This window comes from Lepidochelys olivacea, assembly GCF_965140295.1.
Source record: "Lepidochelys olivacea isolate rLepOli2 genome assembly, chromosome: 25".
NCBI classification, from domain to species: domain Eukaryota; kingdom Metazoa; phylum Chordata; order Testudines; family Cheloniidae; genus Lepidochelys; species Lepidochelys olivacea.
The window spans coordinates 7,607,915-7,633,235 of record NC_140435.1 but is presented as its reverse complement, the minus strand read 5'-3'; the positions used below and the strand labels follow the sequence as shown (position 1 = coordinate 7,633,235).

At 44.9% G+C, this 25,321-nt stretch overlaps 1 protein-coding gene across 7 annotated transcripts in view; it reads left to right on the top strand.

The window, feature by feature from the left end:
- The first annotated feature begins 286 nt into the window (after positions 1 to 286).
- Positions 287 to 25,321, top strand: part of TCF3 (transcription factor 3) — a 119,229-nt gene continuing 94,194 nt past the window's right edge. For 4 of the 7 annotated variants that reach the window (XM_084614845.1, XM_084614844.1, XM_084614843.1 and 1 more), the window contains exons 1-3: positions 287 to 675; positions 4,246 to 4,347; positions 12,858 to 12,930. In XM_084614845.1, coding sequence (XP_084470971.1) covers positions 4,273 to 4,347; positions 12,858 to 12,930 — 148 coding nt within the window. In that variant the 5' untranslated portion in view covers positions 287 to 675; positions 4,246 to 4,272. The remainder of the gene's footprint in view (positions 676 to 4,245; positions 4,348 to 12,857; positions 12,931 to 25,321) is intronic. The other 3 variants (XM_084614842.1, XM_084614840.1, XM_084614839.1) reach the window with 3 other exon arrangements.

The window sequence follows — 25,321 nt, the reverse complement described above, 5'->3', positions numbered from 1 at the left end:
GGAGGGGGCAGGAATAGAAAGCGGGGGGGTTGGCAGGGTAGGAGGGGCAGGAGGGGGGGTTGGCGGGGGGCAGGAGAGAAGAGGCGGGGGGTTGGGGAGGGGGCAGGAATAGAAGGCGGGGGGGGTGGGAAGGTAGAAGGTAGGAGGGGCAGGAGGGGGGGTTGGCAGGAGGGGGAGGGGTGACAGCGGGGCTACCCCTCGCCCGGCCCGGCCCGGCCCCGCCCCGCCCCCCCCCGCGCGGCGCAGCTGGCCCGCGGCGGAAGGATACGGCGGGGGGGAGGCGGCGCCCGGCACCCGCACCCGCAGCGGCAGCAGCAGTGGCAGCCCCGATGTGCAGGCGGGGCGGGGGGGCTCCCAGGTCCGCGGCCGCCCCAGCGCCAGCAGCCGCCCGCGCCGCGGGGGGACGATGAGGAGCCGGCGGCAGCAGCAGCAGCAGCGGCAGCGGCGCTAGGAGCCGCGCGGCCCATGCGGAGCGAGCGCGTCCGCCGGCCGCCGGGCGAGAACAATAGAGCCCGCGGCGGGCTCCGGGCGGGACGGGAGCGGGGCGCCGCGGGCCCCAGGCAGCCGGCGCGGGGGCAGCAGCCGCTTTGTCCGGGGGCCGCCGGCGGCGGCGGCGGCAGCGCCCGGGGGGGGCTCCATTCCCCTCCCCCCTCGGAGGCGCTTCTTCCTGAGCAGGTAAAAATCCTGGGGGGGGGGGATTTGGGGTGGCCCCCCCCGCCCGGCCCCTGCTGCGGGGAGTTTGGTGCGCGGCCGCCCCCAGCAGAACTGCTGCAAACTTCAGCCGTGGGGGGGGGCGTCCTCCCCCCCCCCGGCCTCTGCGGTAGGGAGCCCCCCCTCCTCCGAAGTGCAAAACCCCCCTTTCTCGGGGGGGGGGGGGGCGGGCGCGTCGCCTGCCGGGGGGGGCGGATTTAGAGGGTTGGTATATGGGGGGGGGCTCTTCCTATTTCTCTTCCCCCCCCCCCGGGTCCCTGCTGCATGGAGCTTATTGTCCCTGCTCCACACACGCGCCGGGACTCATGCAAACTTCGGCTCCGCTCCGGGGGGGGGGGCTTCCTTTCTGCCCCCCCCCCCCCCGGTCTGTGTCCATGGAGCTTAGCGTGTGTGCGCCCCCCCCCCACCCCGAATTGCTGGAACTTCGTCTCGGATCCTTCTAGGCAGCCACACGGGAAAAGCTGGTTTTGGGGCGGGGGGAGTTCACTGCCCCCCCCCTTTTTTTTTCTGCCTTCATTTTCCCCGCCCCATTTCCAGGTCCCCCTGGTCGGGATGCAACTGGCCGAGTTTTTCTGGGGGGGGGACAAAGCCCCGTGGGCCCTGTCGAGGGGGCTGTTTGGTTTGGGGGGGGGACGACACCCCTCTTCCAGGCTGCTGTTGCACGGAGCGGATTGACCCCATCCTGGGGCTGCAGGCTAGATTTGTATGGAGGGTATGTGGGGTGCGGGGAGGGGGGGTCGTGCGTGGAGCTGGCTTCGGGGGGGGGGCTCCTCTCCAATCCCATCCCCACAACACCCCTCTAAAGGCCGCTGCTACCCACGGGCTTATTGTTCCCCCTCGCTCAAGAGCTGTTGTGAACTTCAGCCCAGCGTGGCTGGGTGAGTGAAGGGCCTGGCAGAAGTGGGGGGGGGGCTGCTTTCCAGTGGCCACAATCCCCCCTCCCCTCCAGCTGGACTGCTGCAAACTTCCTCCTGGCTCTGTAGGGTGTTTACTTAGCAAAGGATAAAAGTTTTTTTTTTTTGGGGGGGGGGTAGTAAGTGGAATAACTCTCTAGGCTCTTGTGCATTTTTCGTGTTTAAATTCGGGGGGGTGTGGGGGGGAAGTATTGTGAAAAGGAGGGTCTGGCAGAGCAGCTGGCTGGAAGAAGGTTCATTGTTCCCCTCTCCCAGCCAAGTTTAAAGAGCTTGGAGTGAGAACATGATCTCCCCCTCCCGCCCCAAACCACGATGGGAAAGTTGTGTGTGTGTGTGGGGGGGGGGGCATAGAGGGACTCTTCGCATTAAATCTTTGGTCCATCTCCACGGGCCGCTGTGGACCGTGCAGGGCCCCCGCTGCCTGCCGCGGGGTTTTGTTTCTCCTGCCGCGCGCCCGTAGTTGGCAAACTTCTGCTTGGAAGCGCGGCGGGGGAGGCGGCTCTCCCCTTCGTGCCCCTTTCTGCCCTCGCCCTCCCGGGGGGCCGTGTGCGTGGGGGGCCGGGGCCGGGGCCGGGGCGGGCTGTCCCTGCGTGTTGCATTGCGGGCGAGCAGCAGGCGCTCGGTAGGCCCTGTCTGGAGTTTGGGAAAGCGCTTTTGGGGAGGGAGGGAGGGAGGGGGGTGGGGGAGGAGAGGAGCGAGAGGTGGGGGTGGAGGAGCCTTTGTCCAAAGGCAATAAGGTGCACCTCGGCTCTGGTGGAAGAAACTCGGAAAGTCTCAGGTTGAAGTGCGTGGGGCGAGGGGTAATAGGGGAACATCTGCTGTGTGTTAACTCGGGAAAAGGGCTTCTCCGCTGGCATGCAGCGGGAAAACTGCTGTGAATGATTTCAGATTGAAAAATAACACTCTCCAGCAGCTCCATTTGCTTCAAAGGCAGAGGGCCCCCCCCCCCTCCCTCCCCGCCGCCCGCCTGCAGTTTGCACTGGCTGCTGCTTGGAGGTTGGGGGAGGGAAACACGAATCCTGTTCACTTGTTAGCCCCTCTTCCCTTCCCCCAACGCTCATGGCTCAGCCCTGAAAAAGCCATTAAAAACGTTTTGCACGATGCACACTTTTGGTCGTTCTCACACATTCAAGTTTTGTTGTGTTGTTTTTTTTTAAAACAAAACCAAAGCAAACAAAAACAGCCCCAACCTTCCCTCTGTTACATGATCAGGGCAGGGCTTTTGCTTTACAGGACACTGGCTTTTTTTTTTTAAAGGCTAGGAGGGTGTTAAAAGTACAGATTTCATTTTTTTTGGTGGGCATATTGTATAAATTGCCTCTGCGAACTTAATAAAACCCTGTCTGTTGCTCCCAGCCCCCTCGGAGAATTGCAGTTGTCTGGAGCTTCTTAGGTGAGAGTTGGGTTTTGGGGTTTGGTTGAGCAGGACCCCTTCACACCCAGCCCTCCAGGTCTTGCTTTTGACTTGCTTCTCTGGGGACTCCTTGCCTGAGGAGGGCTGTTCTTTCAGTACCCACTGGGCAGAGGGAAAGGGAGAATAATGTTTTTCAAAGTTGCTTTAAAAATAATTGCCGGATGCACTGATGACACAAAGACAGGTTTTAAAAAAACAAAAATCCCTTGGCTTTTTTTTTAATAGTGGCAGAGGTCTTGTATGTGCTGGATCGATTTCAGCATATTTATTTTTTAAACCTCACAGAAATGTAATGGATGAGCCAGTGCTTCCTCGGAATATTTTGGAATACAGAGTTTTGTATGTGTATAAAAATATTAAACTTGTGATGAATGAGTTAAATTATTGTCTAGCTGCACTTGATAGCTATAACTGAGTTTTAAAGAGGAAGAAGAGTGAATTCTTTATCCCATCCCCTGCCTCCATTTCTACTCCTGAAGAAATATTTTCCTGACATGATGGGTTTGATCTCTCTGGCTATCTTCCTTTAAAAAACAATCTGTAAAATTGGTCAGAACAGTATTTACCTACTTTGCAAGATTGTTTTAAGGGTTTTATTTTTGGAAACCTCTTTGAAGGTGAAAATAATTATTATTTAACTTTATTTTCTCCATCTTTTGTGGGGAGTTTATTGCCTTTTTGGTAGGTAATTCTTGTTACCTAAGGGCTAGATTTTCAGAGTTGCCAAGCAGCCATAGCTCCAATCAAAATAAAATGGGAGCTCTGCACCCTGGAATGGGGGAGGGCATGAAATCAGGCCCTTTTTAAACTTTAAAGAGAAATAGACAAAAACAAGTGGGAGGGGAACTCCCACAAACAGAAGGGGTAAAAAGCCCAAACCTGCCAAGAGCCTGAATGATAACTTGCCTGAACCCTTTGATAAATGAGTTGACTTTTTTTTTTCATTTGCTGCATGCCAGGAGCAACAGAATTGGTCTGAATTAGTGGAATTGGCAGCAAAAAACAAACATACAAGTGTGTCTGGTCAATAGAAGGCTTGTTCCTGCCTCTGGGTGCCATGTGAGGACTTTCACTGTGTTCTGAGGTGCAGAAGTTGGAAGCTGGGCATTTGCAAGGGATTTTTTTTTTTTAAATATTCATCAGTGGGGTGGGTAGTTTGCTCTAGTCATTAAAATATCTCTTCCCCTCCCCCATGGTTTTCTTTAGGACTGCCACTGTTGAGTCTGTGGGAGTATGAATCAGCAGCAGCAGAGAATGGCTGCAGTTGGGACAGACAAAGAACTCAGTGACCTGCTGGACTTCAGTATGGTAAGCAAGCTCCTTTGAGGGGGGCCTTTAAAGGGACAGTAGCTTCATTTGTTTCCAGTGTTCCTGAGATCTAGAAGAATGGGCGGGGGAGAATGTGAGCCTGAAAAGTGAGGTAAATTGGAGATGATGGGTTTCAGATACGTTTTGTGCACTGCAGCTTGGTTCTTTTTTCTTTTTCTTTTCCCCCTTCAAGTTAAGCAATGGGGGACCCTGGTCAGCACGGAGTAAAGACTTTCCTTGCAGTGAGCACATGGTGATCTTTGGGTGGGGAAGTTCTGTGGAAGCAGAAAACATTAGTCTGTTCTGTTTAAATGCTCATAGCAAAATGTGCTGGATATGACTTCTGAAGCTTTGGCTATGTAACTGATGCAAGGATGTGACTTTGCTTAACAGTTAATTCATCAGGCTGTGTTTTTCCTGTTCCCAGATCCAAATTGTTAAATACGTGTTCTTCCAGATTATTCTATGTCAGTTTGCAATTTTGTGGAGCAGTTCTATATATATTTTCACAGAGATTATGTACTCCTGTACCCCTATTCCTCGCCCAAAAAACTCCTCAAAGCTCTACAGTAAAATTTTGAGGTGGTCATTAAAAATAAAGTAATCGTGGCTAAGAAGTTACCCAGAGAATGTACGTGCTCTTTTGGGGTCACTTTTAGTAGTAGCAAACAAAGGCTGCAACCCTGTAAATACACAAATATGCTTAGCTTTACACATGGGAATTGTGCCACTGAAGTTAGTGGTACTGCTCAGGTGTGTAAAGACAAGTGCATGTGTAAGTGTTTGCAGGATCAGGGCCTATATGTGATGTTTGATGGTAATTGGTGGGTGACCTGTGGAAAGAAAAAGTTACTGTTTTGAACGCGAACTCCAGCTTGGTTCCTCTGTCATGTGCTGTACCCTAATGACACATGGCATGTCTTGCTTTGTAGATAAGCAAACCTACCATACAAATTGGAAAAACACAGCTCCACGGAAAGGAATAACCGTTAAATAGCAATGAAGACCTTATTCTTCTGGGTTGTTCTGGGTATACTTAGTTATTTGTCAGTGATGCCTTTGTGTTGATTTTTCTTCCTGTTGGGGTACAAAACAAGGGAGCATGGTCACAATTCCTTGCCCCTTATTTCCTTTATAATCTGTGTTAACACACTGCATCTCTTCTGGATCCCAGCACAAAGATACAACATAGATAAGAAAACTGCTGCAAGTTAGCTCTATTCTAAGAAATCAGTAAGAAGCTCCAAATTGCACAGGCATCCTATGTATCCACATGTAGTCTTATGACGTGTTCTCTTCTTAACCTGTACGAGAATTCCCACGGTGGTGGGACAAGATGAACTTCTCTCAGCCACCTACAGCTGATGGGAGGTTGATCTAATCAAAAAGTAACGGTAATATCTTTTACAGTTGCTAGGGGAGCTGTGACGACGCTATACCTCAAAAATACAAATATGTTCAGGGTTCATTGGGGAAGGGTGAGCAACTTCTTTTCTCCCTCACTTTAGAGGTCTCTGTTCCCTTTGGCAGGTGTACTGGAATTCACTGCTCGCTTGTATGTATGAGAGATCCAAGTTTTGAACTGCAATATCCATAATCTAGTTCAAGATTGGACAGTTTCTTATTTCTCTTCCTTCCTTTCCAAAAAATTCCCAACCACTATTTGCAACTTAGTTTATAGCAAATTTGAAAATATCCTTATTTGCAACTCCTGTAATTGTTTGGGGCCATTATAATAACACATTTCCCTTTTGTATTCTAAAACTCTCCCTGGGCCCAGACTTTGATATGGAGCTAAGATTTAATAAATTGGGTAAAATTGCTGTTCTCTTAAATTAGTGCAAATATGTAACTGTTGAAATCACTGTACCAGAGCCAATCCAGTGTGAGACTGGAATTTGGAGCATTGTGTCCGTATGACACTTGAATAGGTAGCTGCAGGCGTGCAGACCTTTTGATGTCAGTGGGGCTCCATGTGAGCACCAGGGTCTGTGGCTTGCAGGATTGGGGCCTGAGACAGTTTCCTGCATAACTCTGTTTCTGGGAATGGGTTATCTCCATAACAAATTAGGCCTGATCCTGCATTGTCAAGTCAGTGGGAATCGGTTAGTGAGTTTTGGAATTGGGCCTGTTGTGTCCATCCGCACTCAGACATGAACATACTTTTTTGCCTAAAGAGGTCTCTAAAAATAATAAATATCCCACTAAGAATGAGAATTTAAAAACCTACAATAACATAAAACTCACTAGCTAGTAGATAATGTTCGTACTGATACTTGTTAAGCATAGTATAGAAGTTACATAGTTAAATCTTTGGAGTATTGCAGGGTGCTCACATGTCTTGTAACTGGAATGTAACTTATTTGTCTCATGGTCTGGATCTCTTGGGGTTTTTTTCCCCTCCTTCATCTCTGAATAAGCAGGAATGAAAAGGTGTCCCAGTGATCTGTGTCAGAGTAGGATAAAGGAGTGAAAACTATTGAGGCCAGGACTTTGTGGTTCAGCAGCATCTGTTTAGACCAGTGCTTTCAATCTGTTTTTCTAGGAAAGAAGCGATTTCTGGACCAGCTCTGAGCTGTGTTTGCCACCCATTTGGGTGAATTTTCTGTCCTGACACTAATGGTTGTGTATATGAGGGCAGCCTAGTCTGTGAAAAATACTGTAAATAAGGTAAACTCTCCTATCCTGGGGAGAAGGATTTAGACCACAAAAAAAAAAAAAAAGAGAGAAAATTAGGTATGTATTAAACTGCAAAAACACCCATCCAAAGCTTTCTACCAAAGTAACTTGCCAGTAAACGGTGAAAAGCAAAGAGTGTTGTAATGTCTATTTAAGTGGTCTGAAGTTACAACTCCAGACCAAACTCGCAGGCCTGTAGACTAACTGCTTTGGGGTGTGCAGATCAGAGTTCTTTACAAATGCCTCTGAGCTCAGTGCCTCAAAATACAAGTGAATTTGTAAGCTTGCTTTTACCGCTGCATTCGTGGCAGCGGGCCAGAAGGGGAATCACAAATCTGGGAGAAGGCATCCCAGAAAAATTTTGAGTATTGGTTCAAAGTATTAAATTTAATTTTCCTTATTAGACTATAATTTTAATGATAGTTCAGCTTGTGGCTTGGCATTTCTAAGGCTTCATGTACTTGCCCTCTTCAGAAGGGGCTTCAGCCATAGTTAGGCTGCAGTCACAGCCAGGACTTTTGTAATCTAGCTTGTGGCTTGTCACTTTAACTTGCTGTCGTTCACGCCATCCAGCTTTATTCAGACAAGCAGCCATCACAACTGTGTGTGTCCATGGATCTCCATGCTGCCTAACTGCACTTGTCTCAGGGCATTCTGGGAAAATTTGGGAAGCTATCCCATGATGCCTTAGTAGGGAAATAGTCCTTGAGGGCGCACACGCAGAGCAGCGGAAGAACCAAGCCTCTGGTGTGGCGTAGTCTGGGGTGTCGTAGCGCGATGAGAGCTGGGACAAAGAAGCAGCAGCCAAACAATTACACAGGCATGGTTAGGGGTCTTGTCTGTGCTGCAGAAGTGTGCCAAACCAGATATGTGGAGGCGGCTGAGTGCCAGTCTAAGCCTCTGGCAGGGCGAAATGCTGTTAGCTGCCACTGTTAATAGAGTATTAACCATATGGTGTGCGGATACCAAGTACTATATGTCGTAAGTTGCTGTGTGGACAGGACTTTACCATAGACCGTAAAAACAATTCCATCTGGAAGAGAGCACTCTGTATTAAATGCTGAACCACATGGATTCAGCCACCCCATGAGGAGTAAAACTTTGTGTGCAAGGCAGAGTTGTGTCCAACCTTCCTAAAGCTGAGTAACAATTACCTGGCTAGTTTTGCATGGATAGACTTTTTTGTCTGGAGCTCCTTAAAACTTAGCTTCAACTACTTCCTAAAGTTAAAACACTAAGTGTTGTTAAAGCAGTGCCATATGTCTCACTGTAGTGAAGGCAGAGTGCCTGCATTTCCATGATAAAAACTCCTTTTTGTTTAGAATAGAATTGTAATAAAGTTCACTTTACATTTAAGTAGGCAAACAAAGCCTTAATTGGGAGGGTTTTCTTAAAGCAACACTTATGCCTTTGCTAATTTTGTTAAGTGGAATCCCCTCTATTCCATCCTAATAGAAAAGAAGTTAATGGTTGGATATTTTATGTGCTCCAAAATAGCTTTCAGGTTTAACTTTTTTATTAATTTGAGACTTACCTTATGAACTAAAGGCCTGCTATGTCGTAATGAATTGCTCTTTAATAGCAGTAAATAGAATATTTTTAATGGACTTAGTATGCATGAGTAGCAGCTACATAACTAATGGCTGCTTTGTTATAGTCTGAGCAGGTGAAAAATTCACTTAAAATAAATTAAGTCTGGGTAAAGTGTTCCTAAAAGAAATTAATTGATTTTTCAAAATATATATTAACTCCATAGGCTGCAATGGCTGTAAAATCACTGAAATCTGTCAGCTAATAAACATATAAATAGGGCCCTATCAAATTCACAGCCATGAAAAACACGTCACGGACCGTGAAATCTCATCTCCCACCATGAAATCTGGCCTTTTGTTTGCTTTTACCCTATACTCTACAGATTTCATGCGGGAGACCAGGGTTTCTCCAACTGGGGGTCCTGACCCAAAAGGGAGTTGCAGGGGGATCGCAAGGTTAACATCCTTACTTCTGTGCTGATTTCAGAGCTGGGTGGCCAGAGAGCGGGGGCTGTTGACCAGGTGCCCAGCTCTGAAGGCAGCGCCCTGCCAGCAGCAGTGCCGAAGTAAGGGTGGCAATATATTAATATATTGTTACGGTTAATATATTGCCAAGGGTGGCAATACCCTAACATGCCACCCTTATTTCTGCACTGCTGCCTTCAGAACTGGGTGGCCGGAGAGTGTCGGGTGCTGACTGAGGGTGCAGCTCTGAGCTGGGCTCCTGGCAAGCAGCTGCCACTCTCCCGCTGCTCGGCTCTGAAGGCAGCGCTGCTGACAGCAGCAGTGCAGAAGTAATGGTAACAGTACTGCAGCCTCCCCTACAATAGCCTTGCGGACACCCCCCCCCCCCCCAACTCCTTTTTGTGTCAGGACCCCTACAATTACAATACCATGAAATTTCAGATTTAAATAGCTGAATCATGAAATTTACGATTTTTAAAATCGTATGACTGAATTTGGTAGGGCTCCACATATAAAATAAGTGACTGGACAAATGAACTTATAAGCTTACCTCTTAGAACGTTGCTGGTATCTTAGATGTAACCATCCATTAAAATATATCTCTGTATTTTTTTCCCCACTTGGTTTGGATTTGTTTTTTATTGGATCCAAGAATGACACTGATATCTGTGGGGATAACCTTTAAGTAGTTGTCATCTGTCAAAGAGCCTGAAGGCATCTGTGCAATACTGTATACAGAAATTTAAGACGGGGGATTTTACATAACACCATTAAACCTATGTTGTTCAAATCCAACAAAGAACAAGTAATGAACCGATTACAAAATTGGAAGAGCTTGATACTTAGACCCTTCCATTGCTTACTGTGTTTTCCATCTAAATATTTTATTTTTAAAGTAACATTTAAAAATAAAAAGGAAATTCACAGTGGGTGGGTGAACTTAGATTTTGCTGTTGAGTGATACAAACTAACAAAGGCAGAGGACACTCTTAATCTGATTTACGCTATGCCCTTAATTGAAGCATAGCAGTGTGATTTTAAACCCACTTCACTGTGGAAAAACAGAAGTTGACAGTATAAGCATTATATTTCCTGCATTTTATCTATAATATATGGCTTGTAAATTCGTATTGAAGTAACATTAGTGTGCGGTTCCTTATTTATCAAATGTTGTGATGCTTTAAAGTCTCAGCTTGCTTTGATGAGTGATAGTTCTTTGATTCCTATGGTAATGAGAGCAGGAAAGGGTTACTTCAGACTCCCACTGACAGTATCTTTCAAAACAGACTAAGGAAGATGAAGGTAAGAGGTGGGAAGGCATCCCTCATTCATGTGTGTTCAGTGTGTGGGCGTGTTGGGGATTGCCAGAAATAGTGGTGCTGGGGGGAGACCCCTTTTGCAGAAGTAGAAGAGAAAATGTGTATTGCACAATGGAACAAAACTAGACATTTTCTCCATTGGTGTTTTCACTCTAACCTTGTGGGTTTTTTGTTGCTGCATCAGCAATTAAGCAGAAATGCTTTATGAAAAATAAGCAAACTGTGGCTTAAGTACAAATCGATGCTCGATATCAATAAATTCAAGGGCTCCCCCCCACCCCACCCCAAAAAAAACAAACAAAAAACAACCCAGAGAGCTTCTTTGCAGTTCTTAGAAATGAAGATTACTGACCATTTCAGTTAAAGTAACATTTCTCCTGTCTCCAGGGGAGGGAGTAAGGCAATGTCCCTTGCTGTCTTACTGGGCTAATGAAGTGAATTTCTGACAATAACATTTTAGTATCCCTTATTTTAAAAATCTCTCTCTCTAAACTGACAGGCTGGGTGAGATAATATCTTTTATTGGACCTAGAAGATATTACCTCATCCACCTTGTCTCTCTAATATCCTAGGACCAGCATGGCTACAAAAACACTCTATATAAACTAACATTGCTGTTGCTCTAAGGAATTTCTTTACTAGCACTGAAAATCTAAGTGTCTTGTGAGCCTTTTGTTTAGATATTTTTTTAGTTGGATGTGTCCATGCTTGCACACGCATACATACATATTTTCACAAGTATGTATGGGAGTTGGGCACCCAAATTCCATGGCTTTTCAATGGAAGTTGATTGGCTAATTGGTCTTTCTGCCTTTGAAAAATCTCCCCCACATACTCCTGTATTTTTGAGATTAGTAACCAAAGCTGAGCAGACAACTGTGTGAAGGAACACTTCCTGGTCACAAGAAAGCATCAAATATGTCAGGGTATGAAATGCTGCATTTCTTTCTTAAAGTGTTATTGTTTAATCCTTAAAGTATTATAACTTTGAGTTATTCAGACATTATGAAGCTAAAAATAACGTAAATGATTTGATGGTGGAAGTGTCTGAGTTTAGTATTAAAAAACGTTAATTTACTAAGCATTTCCCCACTAGTTGTTTTACTGGCCAAAGCTCAATGAATGTTTTCTTTTCTGCTGCAGGCAGGTGCATATACATTTTTAAACAACAAATTTTTGGAACCCACCCAGTTTATTTTAAAAATATTTGTCCAAGTTAGCTGACTAGGTATGCAGTATTTTTGAGGAAGCTCTCTGGCAGAGGGAGATTAGCTATAAATTGTACCAGTAACAGTGTAGCAAACAGGTAGCTAAAATGACAGATACTGTAAAGCACATTAATCTTTCTGATCATGTGTTACATAATGTTGGAATCAGACTTATCTGTCTACAGATTCTTGCAGAATGTCCACTACCTTGGCTTATTTACACTGGTGCAGTGTCTCTGGGTGGAAAGGGAAAGTGGATGGCTATTTGATGTTCACATTTGGCCCCCAAAAGAAGAGGGACTAGGGGAAGAGGAGGGAGGAGAATCTTCTGGAGTCGTAAATAAGGTTGTGGTGCACTGAAGGTGAGCAGCAAATAAATGTGTAGCTTAGTCATCAGTTTTCAGAGTAACAGCCGTGTTAGTCTGTATTTGCAAAAAGAAAAGAAGTACTTGTGGCACCTTAGAGACTAACCAATTTATTTGAGCATGAGCTTTCGTGAGCTACAGCTCACTTCATCGGATGCATACTGTGGTAAGTTTAGAAGATCTTACTTTGTGTGTATATACTAAGGTCTTCTACACTTTCCACAGAATGCATCCGATGAAGCAAGCTGAAGCTCACGAAAGCTTATGCTCAAATAAATTGGTTAGTCTCTAAGGTGCCACAAGTCCTCCTTTTCTTTTAGTCATCAGTGTCTTCTCCAGCTCGAGTCACTATGGTAGCTGCTATCTTATATCCTAGAAAGACGTTAGGTTAGCACCAAATAAGGAGGGGGGGAAAAGAAGAGGAAATAAACCAGGTCTTCGTGTGTAATTTAATTTGTGGGAGGGAGTGGGGTGAACCTCTGTTTAGATGGAGAGTGGGTACTACGTCCTTTACCCTAATTTATTGATAAGGGAATGAACAAATACTTTGTGGCCTTGTGATCTTCCTAGAATTTTTTTGCCTCCTGTAATAATGTGGGAAAGAAATAATGAGCCCTAAGCACAGGGGTGGGAAGAGGAAACCTCTCTTTTCCAGTGCAAATGAGAAATATCCCAGAAGCTGCTTTTTCATGAAAAAGAAATTGGAAGGTCTGTGTACACAAAAGTTTACTTGCTTGGGAATAGACAGATACCAGCTCAGAGTTGGAACACACACTCTCTTTCTTCCCTACTATATCGACCAGCTGAGAAAGCAGTTGGAAAGATTTCTGCACTCCCCGTACTTTTATTTCTTTCTCGTCCCTCCCTTACCACAGCACGGCAAAGCTAACGTATTGAAATCTCTCTTCTTTCTCCCTCTCTCTCATCTTCCTGTTTTTCTAGATGTTCCCTCTGCCAGTGGCTAATGGAAAAAACAGACCCACGACGCTAGCGAGCACGCAGTTTGGAGGATCAGGTATTGTCGTCTTTTCCCCTTCTTAATGCCTCTTTTCAGAGTTAAAAACAAACCCAAAGCTCCAAAGCAAAGGGAGTTGTCAGTTTCGTGGATGCTCTTTAATGTATTTTCATGGTTCTATTGTGCTGCTACTACTCTGAGTACCAATGTTAATTCCATAATCCCTTGTGTGTGCGTGTCCGGGAATCCTTTGCTGTTGTGTAACTGAGGTGAAACTCCATGAATAGCTAGAAGGTTAATTCTCTTGGTTGGGACTTTCAAAGAGGCTGAAGGGAGTTTGAATTCCAATGGGATTTGGGTGTTGGACTCCCTTCAGCCCCTTTGACAATCCCAGACCCTTTTGTTCTATTTCAGTAGATGGTACAAGTACCCGTTCTGAGTCACCCTTGCCCATTCATCTCCAGTAGCATGGCAGTGAGGGCCTGCTGGGGCTGGTATACTTCAGTAGTTTGGACACCCAGTTTTGAAAATCTTGGCCCTAAAGGTAGGCTTCTATCTCAATATTTAGGGACCTAAATAAATGCTTGGAATAACTTCCTCCAGCTGAGGGTCTGACCCCTGGTTTTCAGAAGCACTGAACACCTGCTGGGTGCTTGGCAATTTTGAAAATCAGGCCATTTATGTAAGTGCCTAAATACTGAGTTTGGGAGGATGGGGGAGAGTTTTCAAAAACATCAAGGGGATTTAGGAATGCAGGTTCATTTAAAGACACTGGGGTTTGTGCTCCTAAACACCTTAGGTAATCCCTCGTGGAGCTTAATTTTTTCGACCGTTGAAGGAAGATTGAAAAAATTGGGTTTGTTTAGTTTGGAAAAGAGAACACTGAGAGGGGACTTAACAGTTTTCAAGTACATAAAAGGTTGTTACAAGGAGGAGGGGAAAAAACTGTTGTTCTTAACCTCTGAGGATAGGACAAGAAGCAGTGGGGCTTAAATTGCAGCAAGGGAGATTTAGGTTGGACATTAGGAAAAAAATTCCTAGCTGTCAGGGTGGTGAAGCACTAGAATAAATTGCCCAGGGAGGTTGTGGAATCTCCTTCATTGGAGATTTTTAAGGGCAGGTTAGACAAACGCCTGCCAGGAATGGTCTAGATAATACTGAGTCCTGCCATAAGTGCAGGGGACTGAACTAGATGACCTCTCTAGGTCCCTTCCAGTCCTATGATTCTGTGGGAGTCAGCTTTCCATGTCTGAAATGTTGGCACTAACTGGGAGAGGCTTCTTAATTCAGTATTAAAATAAAATACTCCCAGCACTATACTTGGTGTACTCTGGGGCTGTGTGGCTGCAACAGGCTTTCTGTGCTCAGGGATGTTGCATTCGTTACAGTTGTATGGGATGGGTGCTCTATAGAATAAAGTCTGTGGCATGCAGGAGGGTCTTGTTGCCTTTTATCCTCCTACCCCCATATTCCTTCTCCCTTAACTATGCCTTTGTCAATGGTTAAAATCTCAGCTTTTCCAATACTGATTAACTGAAGCCACCCAAGATGTGTAGGAGTGTCCCAGTCCTATAAACCTGGCTGTGCTAGTGCTCTTAAGAAAACCCCCAAAACACACTGGGATGGTGAAGCTCTGGCAGCATACGCTGTGATTGACTTGGGTAGAACTGTTAATGAGTATTGTTCAGGCTACTGGAAATGGCTCAGCAAGAAAATACTGCAGTCAAATGTCTTGCTTTTTCCACCTCTCGCGCTGTCGCCTACTGGGATGTCAGGATGGAGGGAGGCCTGGAGTTTCAGGAGCTCCTGGAGCCAGGCAGTGAGAGATTTTGGGTGACAGAGCTGGCAGTCTTGTGTGTGGAAACTTTCAATCTACACGAAGAAACATTGCCCAGTGGTGTCCCCGTGGCATCACTTACAGCTCTTCTGCCCCTGAACTTCAGCAGCGTTTGGGGCTTCCAGAACTTAGCTCCATCTCTAAACAGTTTTTTGAACAAACATTTTCCTCTATATACTTCAAAAATAAAGTTTAGGTTTTTTTTAAGTATTAATTTGTTATAAAGCACAACGGGTTTTAATTTGATCCATGAAGACAAACACGGTATGGTGTGCGAGTGCTTCAGGGCTATTTAGTTTACCTTGACAATGAAAAAGACGGAAGGATATATTGAAAGCGGGTGGGGGGTTTAAGGAAATAGAGATGTTTCGGTAGAAAGTAAACGAGGGGTGTAATTTAACACCGGTGGAAGTTGATCTCTGTAGTGAACATTCCAGCTTACACGTCTCGTACTTTGCTGCTAAAATAATCAACAAAAGAGACACCACAAGCTCGTGAGAGAGCAAGCTTGCATTCAGTCATTTCCTGCTTGGCTGTTGGCTTGCCTACTTGATTTGCAGAGCTGGCCAGTTCATGACAAGGAGTAGGAGTGCTGGGGAAGTAGCCTGTGGTGGGCTAGCGTCTTTCACTCAGATGCCCAATGTCAGCCTGAACATGTACAATCTTCTCCGGCCCCCTCCCCTCCACAAGGTGAGTGAAAGGTAAAGTTGACACCACCCTTCCTCTAAGCCGCTGTTTTTGATATGGGCTTTCTGAATGGTTCGTAACAATCATCAAGGAGTGATCTTCTACAATTGCATTAAAGGCGATTGCATAGCTGCCACTGTCCCATTCTCCGGGCTTAGTGGGAGCCTTCAGTTCTGCCGATGGGCATCTTGATTCTGAAATGCAGTTCAGTTCAGTGTTAATGGAAGGCTTTTCATGCAGTGAATGGCCTAGAGTCTCCCTTTTTAAAGGGTGAAGTGTATATTTTTCCTGTCAAGAGTTAATAAGTGACTTTTCATTCTGCTTTTGGGTGTTAGTGTGTTTTCATGCCGACTGGTGGGTGTATAAATCTGAAGTGTAACAATGACCTGTCATACCATCCAGGGTCTTGTCTATATATACACACACACGCCTTGTACTAGTTAAACAGGTTTCATTTGAACTGGTGCAAGGTCTCTGTGTGTAGAGAAGACCCTGGATGGTGTGGTTGGTCATTGTTACACCTGGCTTATATTGATTTAGTAACTTACATTGATGTAAGCCAGTTGTAAATTGTTTAGTGCATGCACCCAGGGGTTTGCATCCATCTAGCTAAATCTGTTTTAAAAACTGATTTTGATTAAACTGGTGCAACTGTTGGGCATAAAGGCCTGAGTCATGGTCTTCCTTGAGATCTCTGCTAATTTGAAGATTTAGATCTGTGTCAAGGGGGAAGAGTGCCTTCATGCCACACTTTAATTTGGTGATAGATAATAGCCCCCTATAGCTGCTAGCACCCTCACTACAGTCTCTCACTATAATGTAGGCTCTCCTTGCTGGACTACAGTGCTTTCTTTCAGATGAGTTGTTAGAATGTTTCACTCCCAGGTGGAAATCAGAACTGAAAAGAGCGAAGAAGCTATGCTTTTGGGTGATTTGGCCAAATTGTCTGCACTTGATACAATAGGGTGGTCTTCCCAAACACGAGACTGGTAAATAGGCATCAATATTAACTTTAAAACAGTATTACAAGAGAATTGTTATGACAAAACCAACCAAGTTTCAATGCTTTTCAAATCCTAATTAATAATGCTCTCAACCTCCCTTTCCTGAGCTGTTGTCCCACGTCCTGTGGGATTTATTCAGACTAGAAGCTCCTCGGGGCAAATGTGGCCTCCTTCTGTGTGCGTAAAGTGCTAAGTAAATCCCAGGTGCTAATGTAGACTACTAAATATAAAAATGAGGAAATCCCAATATTAAAGTTGACATTTTCTGGGGCTAGTTTATATTTAAACACTCCTCCTTCTCCCCCTGCTTTGTCTCTTAAATCACTTAGGGAGAAATCAGTTTACATTTCCAGTGGTGACCTTAACTCTGCCCTGTCAGTCTTGCTTCCCTCCCCTGATTAGATGAAGGAAAATGGTTACCACATGGATGAAACTTGTGTTCCTAGTTGCACAGATCTTGCAAGCTGTGTCTGCAGGATTTTTGGCACACACAGGACTCCTCAGGAAAGGTAACATCTTCACAGAGACTTTTTGTGTTGCAACGAGAGTTTTCCGGAGTAAACATTTCAGACATGGGAAGGTATAGTTACCTAAGCCAAGATTTTAAAAACTGGAGTCTAAAGCTAGACTCTGTGGGGGATTACCTAAGGCGTTTAGGAGCACAAATCCCAGTGTCTTTAAATGAACCTGTGCTCCTAAATTCCCTTGATGTTAAAACCTCCCCTATGCTAAAAACTTTGTTTTCAGTTCTTTCCCCCTGCATATCCAATATATGCCAGTTGGCTTGAGTTTTAGACTTTCTAGGCCAAGCTGTCAGATATTTGCAATGGCAAAAAGATTAAGACTTTTCCAAAATTAAAATGCCAGTTATTTGATATATCATCGCTCACAGATGACTAACCTCATCCAACTGCCCTCCTCCTCAAAAATACTCCAGATAAATTCTGCCTCTGACAGGGCACAATGTGTATTACATTTCACGTGGAAATTACCTTTTTTAAAATTGACGTTTAAAGGGGCGGTAGCAGGTGGTGGTAGAATCACTATCTGTCCAACCTTAACTTTGGAGTTGCTACTGTTTTGGAACTGTCGGAGCAGTGCATGAGTTGCCAGTGGAACAGAACAGACAATGGTTGCTGAGTTTTCTATAGGGTCACAGTATCTGACTCGCTACTTGCGTTATAAAGTGCTTTGGGATTATGTAGAACTTGAAAATAGCTCTGTAGGGAAAAACAAAACACCGGTGGTGGTGGTTTGGTGAGGTAATGCACTTGGCCATCTTAGCCTCTTACATTTCTAAGAACTCGGTAGCATTGCTACATATTTCCACCAAATTTGAAGAAGGCTCAGGAATATCTTCGATTGGTTATAAGCATGCTGAGCTTCAGTTTTGTGTCTGGTTACTGGTAGCCCAGCATGGCTCCTGCTGATGGATTATTCTGCTTGCAACAAATAAAAGTTTGGCAATGAATGGCTTTGTTGTCTTGAGTAACAAAATTTGTTATTAAATTTGCGTTTCCTTTCTTGCTTTGTAGTCAAGGGAACATTCTAGCCTGAGGACTGTAAAAGGGAGCTGTGGGGGAGAAATCCCCTTTTTGCCACTATGCTGTGGTTTTGCCCCCTCACCTTCCCCCTCCTCTTTCAAAGTTTGTTTAGCACCTATTTGCTAGCAAGATTGGGAGCTGAGGTTTATTGTAGAGGGACTTGCTTTGATCAGGGCAAGTTCGTATAACATATTTGAGGCTGGCTAACAAGGGAGTTTTTCAAAGAGTTACAAGCTGGTGCATGTAACAAATTTTAAGTTATAGTCTACTGAACAAAGTCAAATGCATTCTCCCTGGAGGGAGGTGAGTCTACATCCCTTTTTAAAGCTCACTTTAAACAACATTTGGCCTTAGATACCTGTGGCAACAACACTGAAAGCCATAAATTCTGTGAAAGATGAGATTGTCTCTTTAATTGGTGCTCTGGGTGAGCTGTTTGAAGATTTGATTACTTCATATGGACATGCAACCATTTATTAGGCCACATCCTAAAGGTGGAGTTGATGGGTTCTGTGTGCATGGGAAGGGGGTAGAGAGAAAGAGCCACTCTGCCTTCTGTTGCAGATCTGTGGAGATTAAAGTGACACTTTATTCATTATTTAACATGCTGAGAAGCCAACTTGCACATCTTAAGTAAAAGAAGCTAAAAATTACAGTGAGAGAGAGTCTTGAAGAGCTAAATGCAGGGTCTTCTATTGAAATCCAGGCAAGGATTGAATTTCAGACTGATAAATGGTTGCCAGCACTATTCCCTGTAGTGAAGAAACCAGAAGCTTTTAATAGTTGGTTGTATAACGTTTTCCCACTAAATTAATTTATTTCCCACATTTGGATTATGGAAAAGTGGGTGTTCTGGGTTTTTTTGTTTTTGCTATTCTGATATATCGTGAAAGGTAGACGTGAGGTGCAAAAATATGACTTGATATTTAGCATTGACATTTCTGTACTGAAATTACTTAATTTAGGGTGTTTAATTTATTTTACTTGGGTATCATTTCTCATTCAGCAGCGTTGCAAAACGCTCCTTTAAAAACAAATTATCAGTCCAGGTACAATTCATCAGCCCAGCCCATATTTTACTGTGACCATAGTTTATTATGAAAAAAAAACACATTTACTCTGTTTTTAAAGGAAAAAAACTTGCTGTGGTCAAGTAGAGTTTTGCGAGGGGGTTGGTAAACGTGTTAGGTGTTGTTAGCTTGAAAAATACATTCTAAGATGGAAGGATTCTGTATTTGCATTATTATTATTATTATTATTGTAGACCAACTGATGTGCGTTTTAGAAGATGAGGCACTTAGACTAAAATTTTCAAAAGTGTCTTAAGTGGCTTAGGCACTTACCCTGCCTCACTTTTGAAAATGGACTTAAGTGGCTGTGTTCCATTGTCTTTTTCCCCAAGCACCCAAGTCACTTTTGAAGATGAGACTTAAGCTTCTTAGGCCGTTCCTATACTAGAGACCGCTGATGCAGCTGTGCTGTTGTAAGCTCTCCCGTGTAGCCACTCTGGCAGTGGGTTAATTACGTTTCCCGCATAATGTGCAGCGGTAGTGTCTGCAGGAGAGCGTCTCCCACCAACGGTAGCACAGTCCACGCCGGCGCTTCTGTCAGTGTAACTTACGTCGCTCAAGGGTGTAGGGTTTCTTCACACCCCCGGAGCGACCTAAATTACACTGACAAAAGTGCTTGTGTAGACATAGCCTTAGTCACTTAGTTTTCACTCTCTTTGGCCCGCTTCCTTGTGCCTTGCCTCACAAATAGAACTTCGTGGGGTAGAGGTCTGTTCCCCCCCCTTTTCCTTGGTGCCGATTCTGGAAACCCGTGGACCAGGATACAGAAAGCAGGATTAAAAAAAAAAAATGGAGGGGCTGAGGGGAAAGAGGAGCATTTCTGGAGGGGAGGGAAGGGAAGGGAATTCTAGCTGGCAGGAAGTAGCAAGCTGTGTAGAACAAAGAGAAGAGTAATATCTTCACACTTATCTCCATTAATCTAAAGTAACACCTCAGTTGACTCTTCAGTCTCTGATCCCCTCGTTATGTTCCTGAATAGGTATTCCTGCTCCCAGCACTTGCCTTGCCTTTGCAGTGGCTTCTCTTGCATCGCTGCAGTCAGAGCAGAAACACTGGAACAAGGCTTTTCCTTTTTTTTCTTTCCTCCCCGGTATTTGTCTTTCAGAGTTTTTTATAAGCAGTGGAGAAGGGGAGATCCTGAGGCAGACACAACAGAATTCTAATCCGGTAAGGAAAGATGTGTTTCTGGAAGGAGTGCAGTGAAGGCAACCATGTTATCACTCAAAACAAAGATGCTCCAAGAACAAATACAAATATTTCTCTGGTAATTGGAGATATAACAATATAGTATTGTACTAATAGTTCTGTAGTTACGGTTGAGAAGGCACGTTCGTTACCAGTGAACAGAAGAACAGCCATGCTGGGTCATTCCCAATGGTCCATCTAGCCCAGTATCTTATCTTCTAACAGTGGCCCATGCCAGGTGCTTCAGAGGGAATGAACAGAATAGGGCAATTATTGAGTGATCCATTCCCTGTCCTCCAGTCCTAGCTTCTGTCGGTTAGAGGTTTAGCACACCTGGAGCATGGGGTTGCATCCCTGACCAGCTTGGGTAATAGCTATTGATGGACCTATGCTCCATGAACTGATCTAATTCTGTTGTGAACCCAGTTATAGTTTTGGCCTTCACAACATCCCCTGGCAAGTAGTTCCACATGTTGACTGTGCGTTGTGTGAAGTAGTATTTCCTGATGTTTGTTTTAAACCTGCTCCTGTTAATTTAATTGGATGACCCCTGGTTCTTCTGTTATGTGAAGGGGTAAATAACACTCACTTTCTCCACAACGGTCATGATTTTATAGACCTCTCTCCTATTCCCCTTTAATAGTCTCTCTTCCAGGATGAACAGTCTGGTCTTTTTAATCTCTCCTCATATGGAACTGTTCATCCCCCTCATCATTTTTGTTGCCCTTCTCTGAACCTTTTTCAATTCTAATATATGGATGGGGTGACCAGAATGGCATATAGTATTCAAGGTCTGGGCATACCATGGATTTATATAGTGGCTCAGAAATTTTCTGTCTTACTGATTCCTTTCCTAATAGTTCCTAACATTGTTAGCTTTTTTGACTGCCGCTGCACATTGAGCTGATGTTTTCAGAGAACTCTCCACAATGACGCCAAGATGTTTCTTGAGTGGTAACAGCTAATTTAGACCCCATCGTTTTGCATGGATAGGTGGGATTATGTTTTCCAATGTGCATTACTTTGCATTGATCAGCATTGAATTTCATCTGCCATTTTATTGCCCAGTCACTCAGTTTTGTGAGATCCCTTTGTAACTTTTTGCAGTCTGCTTTGAACTTAATTACCTTGAGTAATTTTGTATCATGTGCAAATTTTGCCACTTCACTGTTTACCCCTTTTTCCAGATCATTTATGAATATGTTGAACAGCACTGGTCTCAGTACAGATCCCCGCTGTTTATCTCTCCATTGTGAAAACTGACCTTTCGTTCCTATCCTTTGTTTCCTGTCTTTTAACCAGTTACTGATCCTTGAGGACCTTCCCTCTTATCCCATGGCTACTTACTTTGCTTAAGAGCTGTTGGTGAAGGACCTTGTCAAAGGCTTTCTGAAAGTCCAACTTCACTTTATCAACTGGATCACCGTGTCCATGTTTGTTGATTTTTCTCTCTCCCTGGCCCCCAAGAATTGTAATAGATTGGTGAGGCATGATTTCCTTTTAAAAAGTCTTTCCCCAACAAGTCATGTTCATTTTTGTGTCTGGTAATTCTGTTCTTTACTATAGTTTCAGCCAATTTGACTGGTCCTGAAGTTAGGCTTGCTGGCCTTTTAATTGCCAGGATCGCTTTTTTAACCTTTTTTAAAAAAATTGATGTCATGTTAGCTGTCCTCCAGTCATCTGGTACAGAAGCTGATTTAGTGGTAGGCTATGCACCACAGTCACAAGTTCTGCAATTTCATTTCTGAGTTCCTTCAGAACCCTTGGGTGAATACCATCTGGTCCTGGTGACTTATTACTGTTAAATTAATCTTGTCTTTATGTGCATTTAACTTTCCGAAGGGAAAAAATTCACCCTTTGGGCTGAAATTTCTTTTGCTGGTTTTTCTACCTAGAGGAAGAAAATTGAGGGGGGAGGGCTGTGGAGTGAGAGGGAGGCATGTTCAGAATTTTTCAAACGGACAAAATTTTAAAGTGAGGAAAAGCACTATTCCCCCCGCCCCCCATGCTCTGGTATCTCCAAAGCTTTATTACACTCCTATAACAAACAACTTCTCTTTAGAAACTTCAGACTTGACTCGGGCCTTGATTACAAACAGAAGTTGTGCCCCTTTAACTGTACTGGTATAATTAAAGCAGTTGAACCCCTCTGGATGAGAAGGGGAGTAAGCAACTTTATGTCACTATCACTGCATCCACGTTGTGGATTGTACCAGTATAATTATCAGGAGGGCGGGGGAGGGGGAAATCGCACGGTAACTGACAGTCAAACTGATACAAAAGCTGTGTGGTGACCAGGATTTAGTGCTCGGTGAGGGTAAATGCATGGTATTCTGTTTTCAAGAAACTTTTTAAAAAGGAAGAAAAAAATCCCCTTGCAGCCTCAAAATGCTCGTTTTATCAAAAATGAGGAAAAAGACATAAGCGTTGAAAAATCACCTACCAAGTATCATGTTTTTTGTTCGAATTGTCACATTTTCAAGGTTTTCTTTGCAACCATGAGGTCTAGAGCCCTTTTGTTTTTAAATGAAAGATGGTATTCTAGACAACAAGAAGGCAAAGATGCTAGTGCAATGTGCCGCCCTGCGTCAGCCCAATTCAAACCCTGCTCTCGTGGGATTATGTATAAATACTGTACGTGTTGCAGGCTTGGGTCCTAAATTGGTAAAGATGTTGCCTAGCTAGTCTGGACCCTGGCCAGTCACCCCTGCTCTCGAGTCCCTGTATGATGGCTGTCTGAATGTACAATCATTAGATCACATGATCATATCAAATTCTGCTGTATTGCATAGGCAAAATTTTGCAGTTGGCTCACTGTCACAACTGAAAGCCTTCCAGGCTGACTGGGCTCCTTCCAAAATGGGAAGATGGCTTTGGAAGGGGCCCAGCAGGTCTGGCAAGCATTTCTGGTGGACCTTGGTGCTGCTAATTTCAAATTCTGCATGTTCTGAAGGGGACCAGGCTCCAGAAAGCACACCGCGTGTACCTAAATCACACCTATAGTTGTATTGGAATTCTTTATTTTAAATTCACCTGCAAAAGTAAATTTAATTACCCTAGTACTAGAGGAATATTTAACATGGGCAGAAGTCAGGAAATTCATAGTTCTGGCAAGCATAACTTGCTCACATTGTATGTACATACATACGTGTGTGTGTGAGATATCTGCATAGAACAGGGGTGGCCAAACTTACTGACCCTCCAAACCGCATACAACAATCTTCAGAGGTTGGAGAGCCAGGGCGCACCTGCCAGGGCTTGGGGCTTCAGCCGTGTGGCGAGTTGGCAAGGCTATGAGCTTCAGCCCTGTGGGGAGAGGGGACTCGTGGCTTCAGCCCTGTGGGAGGTGACTGCTGCAGATTGGGGCTCCGGACCCACTCCTGCTGAAGCCCCAAGCTCTGGCAGACACACCCCGTGGTGTGGTAGGTGAAGAATGGGAGGGGGTGGGGGGCTCCTTGAGCCACACTTTAACTATAAAAGAGCTGCATTGGGCTCGCGAACTGCAGTTTTGCCATCCCTGGCATAGAATTCAACGCATTCACTGAGCTGTTTTTTACTCTGCATGGCTTTTGCTGTGACATGGTTTAGAAATTTATTTTAATGCCTCCGAAAGATGCCAGTAAGAAATTCCTTCTATCACTATGTTGCCCAAAGTCCTCAACTGGGCTCAGAACCTGCATTTTAAGGTCAGTACAAACACACAAGAAGCTAGGTCCCTGCCCCAGTGAGCCTACAGCCTCATTTGCAAGTTATTTTATTTCATATATGTACAGAGGGATGTCTAACATTGGCTTTGAGAACCAGTTTTTGAATTGGGCTTGTTAAATCCCCATCAGGTATGTACTGGTGTGTGTGTGTCTGTCTCTCTCTCTCTCTCTCTCTCTCCAGCGAACATGTAAAATGCAGCAGCACACTGCTGAGCCACAAATTTCCACTGAAAGTGGATTTTGGTGCTTGCCGTTTACTGAATCGCAGGCGAGTGTGGCTCTGATGGGGGATGTCTCGCCCTCTGTGGGCTAATGGGAGAGCAGCAAATCACCATTCCACTTCTCCTGATGCACAGTAATTTCCCTCAAGGCAGGTTGGGTCACTTTAATTTGTCTTCTGCTTCTCCTCAGCCTGGCACTCACTCGTTTTACATAGCTCCTCAGTCTGCCTGGACTTCATGCAAGAATCCCTGGATTCCATCCTTCCGTCTTCTTGCTGAAGCTCAAAAGTCCGTAATCCCTAACTGGCCTTCCCTTCGTTAGTCTGGACCAGAGGTTCTAATGCATGAAATTCTGTGTTCCAAAGCGTGTTGCAAAGTAGTGTGTTTCTATAGAATCTTTAGCTGCCTTGGCTAGCCAGACGCTTGCCCACATCTCTGCATATCAGGTTCTCAACCTGATGGGTGGTGGCCAGTCTGCCCTTTCCTACATTGCTAAGTAATAGAGGAGTCCCAGCTAAATGAAAAAGGAGGTCCCCGATATAGAAAAGAGTATTGTGGTACAGAAAAGGTTCAGAAGCACTGTAGTAAGGGGTCTCTTTTGGAAGACGGAAGGCTGGCTGCATTTCGGATACTGTTCTGCTCTCTTTCAGTTCTCATACCATTCATCACCATAGTATCTGAGCGCATTGAGCAATGTGACAAACACCTGTAACTTTCTCTTCGGCTGCCAAGTCTTCCCCATGACGTGAACCAGCAACATAGGCTATAGGCTTCCCCTAGGCCACCAGGCCTGCTGGATGTGTGCAGTTCTGGGAGAAGGGGCAGCCTGCCTTGGGACGCCCTTTGCTAGGCCAATCCCTTTCCAGTGGAGAAAGCCGCTTGAAGCCACACAAGCGAATGCCCGTTGGCTGCGTTGCACCCACTTCTCCGGTGTTCATGACAGGCAGCGCAGGAGCCAGAGCAATTAAACTTTAAAAAGTGGCCATTGTTTGTTAATGTAACCACTGCTGGTGTTCAATAAAAGGTGGCACACCAGGGAATTGAAGGGCTCTTGAGAGACACGGTGAAGCAAACAGGAGGTAGTTCTACCATGTGCAGAGGGGGATGAGGGCGAATGGCAGGCATCTGTCCCTTGCCTTTCCCATACAGATATAGTTCCACAATACTTTGGCAGTCTTGATTAGCATATTAGCTTC